Source organism: Pseudochaenichthys georgianus, unplaced genomic scaffold (genome assembly GCF_902827115.2).
Source record: "Pseudochaenichthys georgianus unplaced genomic scaffold, fPseGeo1.2 scaffold_350_arrow_ctg1, whole genome shotgun sequence".
In the NCBI taxonomy this organism is placed as follows: Eukaryota; Metazoa; Chordata; class Actinopteri; order Perciformes; family Channichthyidae; genus Pseudochaenichthys; species Pseudochaenichthys georgianus.
The window spans coordinates 192468-200801 of NW_027262960.1; the positions used below are offsets into that span (position 1 = coordinate 192468).

Here is an 8334-nt window from a genome sequence, read left to right on the forward strand (position 1 = left end):
CATGATTAGCGGGGGCCCGGGGGCCATATTAGCTATCTAACTTGTACGGTGCACCGGGGAAAACAGGTTGAGTCCACGGCCCCTACCCCCTCATCAGGAGTGTCAACCGGCCCTGAAGAAGAGGTATCGCTGCTCTCAGCCCATGAGCCCTCTTCGGAGGTATCTGACGGCGATAGAACTCCTTTCCGATGATGCTGCTGCAGCTGCTGCCGCCCTGAACATGGAGCGGATCTTCAATCCCTCCTTTATTCCAGGCGTATTCAATACCGCATTCAAAAACTGAAGAACTCAGTGTGCATCTAGACCGGGTGACGACAATACCTATTGACGCAGCAACCACTGTAAGGTATATTCTTGTTTAATTAGACTTCTCTGTTTCATTTATTCTACTCTGTATAATTGTTCTGTAGTTATTGTAGCTAAAACTGCGCTTTTGAGAGATTTTAAATCTCAGATCTGCTCACATGAACTTGTTACACAGGTCTCAGTAGGCACTCAAGCCTGCATTACAATAGGCAGGGCCTCTCAGCTGATTGCGTGAAGTATACAACAGCGTGAATTAGTCATCTTCCAGCTAAAAAAAGCATTCAAATACCGCATTCAAAAACTGAAGAACTCAGTGTGCATCTAGACCGGGTGACGACAATTCCTATTGACGCAGCAACCACTGTAAGTTTATTCTTGTTTAATTAGACTTCTCTGTTTCATTTATTCTACTCTGTATAATTGTTCTGTAGTTATTGTAGCTAAACGGCGCTTTTGAGAGATTTTAAATCTCAGATCTGCTCACATGAACCTGTTACACAGGTCTCAGTAGGCACTCAAGCCTGCATTACAATAGGCAGGGCCACTCTGCTGTCGCCCATCAGCTGTAGAGAGTTAACTAATTAGAGGGGCGTGGCCCCACAGCTGTGAGAACTCAGCAATCAGGCGTCCATTATAGGTAGTTCTTTCCTGGAGCGTCAGACAGCCGAAGACTGACAAAGACATTGGAGTCCTGCGGGAGTAAGACTGACAAAGACATTGGAGTCCTGCAGGAGTAAGACTGACAAAGACATTAGAGTCCTGCTGGAGTCACGAGGGTGGCAAATAGGAGGCAAATCCTACTCTGATTGAGCTAAGTATCGCTGGTGTCTTATTTTATTTTATTTAGCTTTCTAGCCCCTCATGCTATAATCATGTGTATTTTCTCCATTCCTGTTCATGTCTCTTCTCGCAATTATCACTGGCCCCGTGTATCTCCTAATCGCTATAACCGGCCCGCTCTCATCTATCCCACGTGCTCCACTGAGATCCAACATCTAGTTTCAGGCGGCCTGTGGAACTGCCAGTCAGCTGTTCCTAAGGCTGACTTCATCTCTGGCTACGCCTCCCTGCAGTCTCTGGATTTCCTTGCTCTCACTGAGACCTGGATTACTCCATTCAACACATCCACCCCAGCAGCTCTCTCCACAGCATACTCGTTCTCCCATACACCCAGACCCACTGGAAGAGGAGGTGGCACTGGTCTCCTGCTCTCCACAGCATATTCCTTCTCCCATACACCCAGACCCACTGGCAGAGGAGGGGGCACTGGTCTCTGCTCTCTCCCAAATAGAGCTTTTCCCTCTTCAAGCTACCTAATTTCATTCCTTCCACCTTTGAATTCCATGCCGTCACAGTAACCCATCCTATACAATGACCCCTTGTTGTTCTCTACCGTCCACCAGGCGCCTTGGGGGACTTCTTGGAGGAATGGGATAATCTCCTCTCACACATCCCTGAAACTGGCCCTCCCGCTGTACTTCTCGGAGACTTCAACCTCCAGACGGCGAAGATAGTTCTAACCTCTCTGTAAACCCGCTCCACACATCCGATCATTCTCTCTACCCCTTTCCAAACATAACAAACTAATCTCTTCTCATCCTGCACCTGTCCGCCGTAACCCTCGTTCCCTCCCCCTCTACCTTTGCCTCCTCGGTGCTCTCAGCCCTCCCTTCCTCTGACTCGTTCCAACTCCTGCCTCCAAACTCTGCTGCAGAAACTCTCCTCTCTACTCTCTCATCCTCTCTGGACTCTCTCTGTCCTCTCACATCTCAGCAGGCTCGTCAGTCCCCTCCTGCTCCCTGGCTAAATGACGCACTGCGTGCTAATAGAACCGTCCTTAGGGCAGCAGAGCGGACACGGTGGAAATCCAAACACCGCGACGACCTCCTAACCTATCAGGCTCTCCTCTCCTCTTTCTCTGCTTCGATCTCTCAGGCAAAAAGCACTTTCTTTCAAGATAAGATCCAATCTTCCTATTCCAATCCTAAAAACCTATTTTCCATCTTCTCCACCCTCTTGGACCCTCCCAAAGCCCCTCCCCCCTCCTCCCTCCTGGACCCCCCCAAAGCCCCTCCCCCTCCTCACTTCTGTCAAGCGACTTTGTTAACCACTTTGAAAAAAAGGTTGATGATATTCGCTCTTCTTTTTCTGACTCACCTTTACTCACCGCTGGGTCACCTGACCCTCCTTCCACCCGAACACTAACCTCCTTTTCCCCTCTCTCGCCAAGTGAGGTTCTTACCCTCATTACCTCTGCCCGCCCTACCACCTGTCCTCTGGACCCTATCCCTTCAAACCTCCTTCAGACTATCGCTCCTGATATTCTACCGTTTCTCACCCATTTCATCAACACTTCTCTAACTTGAACATTCGTTGGACGTGAGAGGACGCTGGCGTTGCTTGTTCGCCGCTTCTCCGTCTGCGTTTTAACTTCTCTTGCCTTGAAAAAAGTGTTCGTTTTGACTGTTGGATCATATATAGCCTACTGTTCTGTCATAACTGTGTGATGATCGCGTTGTTCAGTTTTTCATCCGGCTACTCACCATTTCTGTGGATCAGCTGTCTGGGGCTAGTTACCTGTCAGCTGTTAGCATCGACATCCGCTGAATCCCGTTTCCCCTGGGTTTTTGGCTCGGACTTCCACCTCTCTCGCCACCTGGATTATCCCTAAACCGGATTGACTGTTGCCTCCAGTTTCTTCCCAGCATACGAACAGACTGTGATGGGACAGGGTTTGGTCCGAAAATGTATTCTGCCACTGGCCATTTTAAGAATGATGCCTCTTTCCTCCAAGTTCCGCACTGCATGTTTGTGCTTAAGGTGCTTGTTCAAAGCCAGATAGAAGAGTCTGCACACCGGGCATTCGGACGACATCCTTACTGAAACAGACAAAGTGAATTGTATTTAAATTATTTATGCAGGGTTAGGCATTGTAAAATGCAACGGGGGAGTGGAAAAGTGTCCGGGGCTTCCGCCCGAAGCGCCGAAGACTTGAGCTTTTTGGAGCCCCTCCTCCGTTGGCACTCAGTCGGTTTTTCCAGAATTTTTTAAAACTTCATCTTGATTATTTTTAAGATATAATTGACCGTTTTCTTTACTTTTTTCGGCTTTCCACGGGTGGGGGTGCATGACAGGCCGCCTATGAGCTCCACAATTCGACCTGGAACCTCCGGAAATTCTGGGCTAAGCTCCATAAACTGACAAAGTCACCCAAAAATGTCACTTTAATAGCCCAAAAATATATAATACAAAAACATTTAAATAGTAAAAAGTACAATTGTGCTCCTAATTACACGGAATATGATTTATATAACCCCATGGTAGTGAATACAAATCATTTTCATGGAAAAAAGTGTTAAAACGCCTGATTAATATGTTTGTAATGCTGGCAGCAGGTTCACTGCTTTAAGCAGGGTCTCACACTCACAGGCACACAGGCAGAGATCCAGGGTGATGGACATGGCTTTCATACTCAGGAATAAGTGTGTGAAAGCTGGGTAAAAGTGATGTGAACAGGGGGAGAGAGCAGCCAGAGAGTTAGCGGCCTGTGAGAGCCACAGAGCGCACCCAGAGGACAGGCTGTTTCACAGCACTATGTAACCCAGGAAAGCATCTTGAATCGTGGGTATGTCAGTGTTAAAAGTGCCTTAAACTGGTTTAATTCAAATGCGCATTTGACTGTATAAACAGCCGGTCATATGGATAGGAATTTGTCCATTTCGTCCACATTTGACTCATGAAATGTACAAGAAGATAAGTACAGCAGAGTCAATGCTGTTAGCAGGGTCTCACACTTACAGTCACACAGGCAGAGATCCAGGGTGATGCACATGGCTTTCCTACCCAGGAATAAGTGTTTGAAAGGCGGGGAAAGTGTTCCTGCAGCCCCCCCATAACGGTAATAATGATTAGAAATCATTTCCAGGAAGAAGAAAGCTGTTTTTAAAAGTGAAAAAACTATTTTAAACCGTTGAAAAAGCACTTGGAAAGGCTTCATATCGGTCGGCCCGGGATGTAAGAGACATGCAGGGTTACCCCCACGCAGCACACCCTCCCGGCCATCAGAGTGGAATCCACAGTTCGGGGGAACCGACAGCCAGAGCACCGGCACGAGGCCGGGCCGGCCCTCCGATGGCAGGTCGCGTTTGCCATTCGATCAGTGAGGTGAGAGGAACGCAGCAAAAAAAGGACAAAATCCGTTAATGTACGGTCGAGTTGGGGGGGACCGGCTGGACAAAGGCCCTCCGATGGCGGGTCGCATTTGCCATTCGATCAGTGAGGTCAGAGGAGAAGAACCTGCAGTTCGGAAGAACAGACCGCCAGAGCACCGGCACGGGGCCGGGCCGGCGGAGGCCCTCCGATGGCGGGTCGCGTTTCCCATCGATCAGTGAGGTGAGAGGACATGCTGGAGATGCTGGAGACTAAGCAGCTCCAGCATGTCTCCCTGACATGGGCAAACAGAATATGTCAGACTTCCATGAAATAGACCGGGAAAACCACCTATTTGTAGCCCCTCACAGAGCCCCAAAGGACGGACTAAGCAGCTCCAGCATGTCCCTGACATTGGCAAACAGGGTATGTCAGACTTCCATGAAATAGACCGGGAAAACCACCTATTTGTAGCCCTCACAGAGCCCCAAAGGACGGACTAAGCAGCTCCAGCATGTCTCCCTGACATTGGCAAACAGGGTATGTCAGACTTCCATGAAATAGACCGGGAAAAACACCTATTTGTAGCCCCTCACAGAGTCCCAAAGGACGGACTAAGCAGCTCCAGCATGTCTCCCTGACAGGGCAAACAGGCTATGTCAGACTTCCATGAAATAGACCGGGAAAAACCACCTATTTGTAGCCCCTCACAGAGCCCCAAAGGACGGACTAAGCAGCTCCAGCATGTCTCCTGACATGGGCAAACAGGCTATGTCAGACTTCCATGAAATAGACCGGGAAAACCACCTATTTGTAGCCCCTCACAGAGCCCCAAAGGACGGACTAAGCAGCTCCAGCATGTCTCCCTAACATGCATACTTCCACAACCTCGCACACCGTGAGACCCCGGGCCCCCGGACTTAAGCACTCCCCCACGGACTAAACCCAGATGATCACACCTGACAGAACCTCATGTCCCTGGTAATCCTAAAAGGGGGGTGGATTTTGCAGTGCTTTACCGTCCGCCCATCGGCATCCATATTCGTCCTTCTTCACGGCAACACCACCACCCTCCTGTGGAGGATGTTCTCATGCCCTGGTAACACTTAAAGGTGGTAGATTTTGTGGTGCTTTACTGTCCGCCCACCAGCATCAATATTCGGCCTTCTTCACGGCACCCCCCCTGTGATGGAGGTTCACACTTGAACTGTTTTGTCATATTTCATCTTCCCACGGGTGGGTGCGCCTGGCAAAGGTGTGTACCCAAACTCAAGCACTCTCACTCTGACTAAACACATAAGGACATCCGGGTAAGACCTTAGTGCCCCTTAGTGCCCCTGGTACGCCATGTCGTTAAATGAGCTCGGTGATGTACTGCAATATCACATTTGGTGTATTTCCAAAAAGCTGTGAAAATACAGCTATCTCCGTCATGTCCTGTACAATAGCATTCTTTGTTTATTTCTATCATTCAGGCAAATACACATATCTTTGTCCACTCCAGGAGCTTCAAAGTGCAGACTCCTGAGCTCCGTCATGTCCTGCAAAATATTATTCTTCCGACCGCCAAGCACTGGCACGTGGACCCGGGGAGGAGGTCCTCCGATGGCGGGTCAAATTTGCTGATAGCACAGCTGACGGCTGGACACTAGCTGTAGAGGAACATCAGGGCAGGACCAGGCAGTTCCCTCTTTGCAGACAAGCATATGTGGTTGTTACGCAGGATCAAACCGGTAGCCTGTGATGAAGTAGGGTCGACCCTATATCATCTGAAGCCATCAAGCCGTGGTCCCTGAGGGAACTGGTGCCCGGAGCAAGGCCAATTGCTGAATGCCGCAGCCGACTAAGGCCGCTATGCAACAGTGGAGGATTAGAGAAACTGATGTTTGCCTGGCACTCCTCGGCGAAGTGGGGAGGTGGAACTTCCACCCCGCTGCGGAACCCTTGGTGGGACCCCTGAGTCAGATGGTTCGTCTTGGAAACGCTTCATATCGGTCGGCCCGGGATGTAAGAGACATGCAGGGTTACCCCCACGCAGCACACCCTCCCGGCCAACAGAGTCGAACCCGCAGTTCGGAGGAACCGACAGCCAGAGCACTGGCACAAGGCCGGGCCGGCCCTCCGATGGCGGGTCGCGTTTGCCATTCGATCAGTGAGGTGAGAGGAACGCAGCAAAAACAGGACAACATCCGTTAATGTACGGTCGAGTTGGGGGGGGGGGGAACGGCTGGACAAAGGACCTCCAAGGCGGGTCGGTTTGCCATTCGATCAGTGAGGTGAGAGGAACGCAGCAAAAAAAGGACAAAATCCGTTAATGTAGGAACCGGGTGAAACGGGCCAAAACAAAAAGAAAAAGAACCAGACAAAAGGGATGAAAATGTAAAAAGTATCCAAAAATAGTGCATCATAATGGGTAGAGTCCCCTGACAACTCCCCTCACATCCGTCCAGAGTCAGAAAAAGTCTGAGGTAAGTCACTAAAAAAGTTTCTGAGCTCTGTGGTAAGAGAACAAGTCATGGATGATGAGGCATTACAAACAGCCTTATGTGAAGTGGAAGCTATAATGAATGATAGACCCATCACAACCATAACAAATGAGTGTGGAGCCTTTAACACCTAATCATCTGCTTCTGCTCAAAACTATCCCTGTTATACCACCTGGACTCTTCGTGAAGGAGGACCTGTACTCAAGAAGAAAATGGAGACAGGTACAATATCTGGCTGATCTTTTCTGGAAGAGATGGGTCAGAGAATATCTTCCAACAATGCAACAGCGAAATAAATGGAATAAGATCAGAAGGAACTTTCTTCCTGGAGACCTCGTTGTTATTGTGGACGATTCGGCTACCAGAAACTCCTGGGTGCTAGGACGGATTCTAAAGACCCTGCCAGGAAGTAAAGGGCTTGTCCGAAGTGTTCTAGTTAAAACAAAAACAAGTGTTTTACAGAGGCCTGTCAACAAACTCTGTTTGCTCCTGGAAGCTGGAGATTATCTGGACTACTACTGGCTGAAGTTGGAAAAATAGATTTTTTATTTGTTTTGAACTCAAGATTAATTTCATCTATGAACTCTGACAAGAAGAAAATATATTTTTGTTTTAATATTGGCTCTATTTATTAGTTTTTGTAATTACTATATAGCCAATTAGGGTCATGACAAGACAAAATAAACATATCACTATAACACCTATCAGCTGACGCCAACGGGCAGGAATAAGGAGACAAAAGTAAGAGAGCGCAGCACCCTAAGGTTGCAGGCCTGTGCTTGGTGAGGGGAGTAGGAAGTGATGAACTGGGTCAAAGGTATGGGCCTAGGAAATATGTTCCTCAACAATTGCTAGAGATAAGGAGGCAGAGTTTTCTATTTTATATAATCCAGATTATCGCCAACTCCGCTGTTGACGTTGCCAAAGAGGTAGTGTTGGATATTTGTTGCTGGCCTTGGGCGAATTGGGTCCAGTGACACCGACAAATGCATGGTGGAAACCTGGTTCTTGCAGAAGGCTGTGTCCTGAAGAGGCACCTGAATAAGCCTCCACCAAACCTTCTCTCCTTACATCATCTTTATCTGAGTTTACAGTGAACTCTCACAGTAACGTGATCAATCCACGTTACATCAAACATTGCCTTTGTATTCAGTACAATTCAGTTTGCTGAAGCTGTTCACGTGTTGATGGAGTGCAATGAGATCCATAGAGGAGTTAGCAGTCAGACAAAAAACCTCCCACAGACTCAGACACTTTCTGTCACTCTTTGTGTGAAGCATTAGCACTCTGCATCACAGCTTGCATGTTACTGCAAGAGAGACTGTTCAGGTATAGTTCATGAGAGTTAACATATGATCTGCCTGCATTACTGATGGATGCTCAATATAATGTG

General features: G+C 48.4%; 1 protein-coding gene across 1 annotated transcript in view; it reads left to right on the top strand.

Moving 5' to 3' along the window:
- The first annotated feature begins 8313 nt into the window (after positions 1-8313).
- LOC117442206 (olfactory receptor 2A7-like) overlaps positions 8314-8334 on the top strand; it is a 927-nt gene continuing 906 nt past the window's right edge. Inside the window, exon 1 of the mRNA XM_034078206.1 lies at positions 8314-8334. This exon is cut by the window's right edge and continues 906 nt beyond it. Coding sequence (XP_033934097.1) covers positions 8314-8334 — 21 coding nt within the window.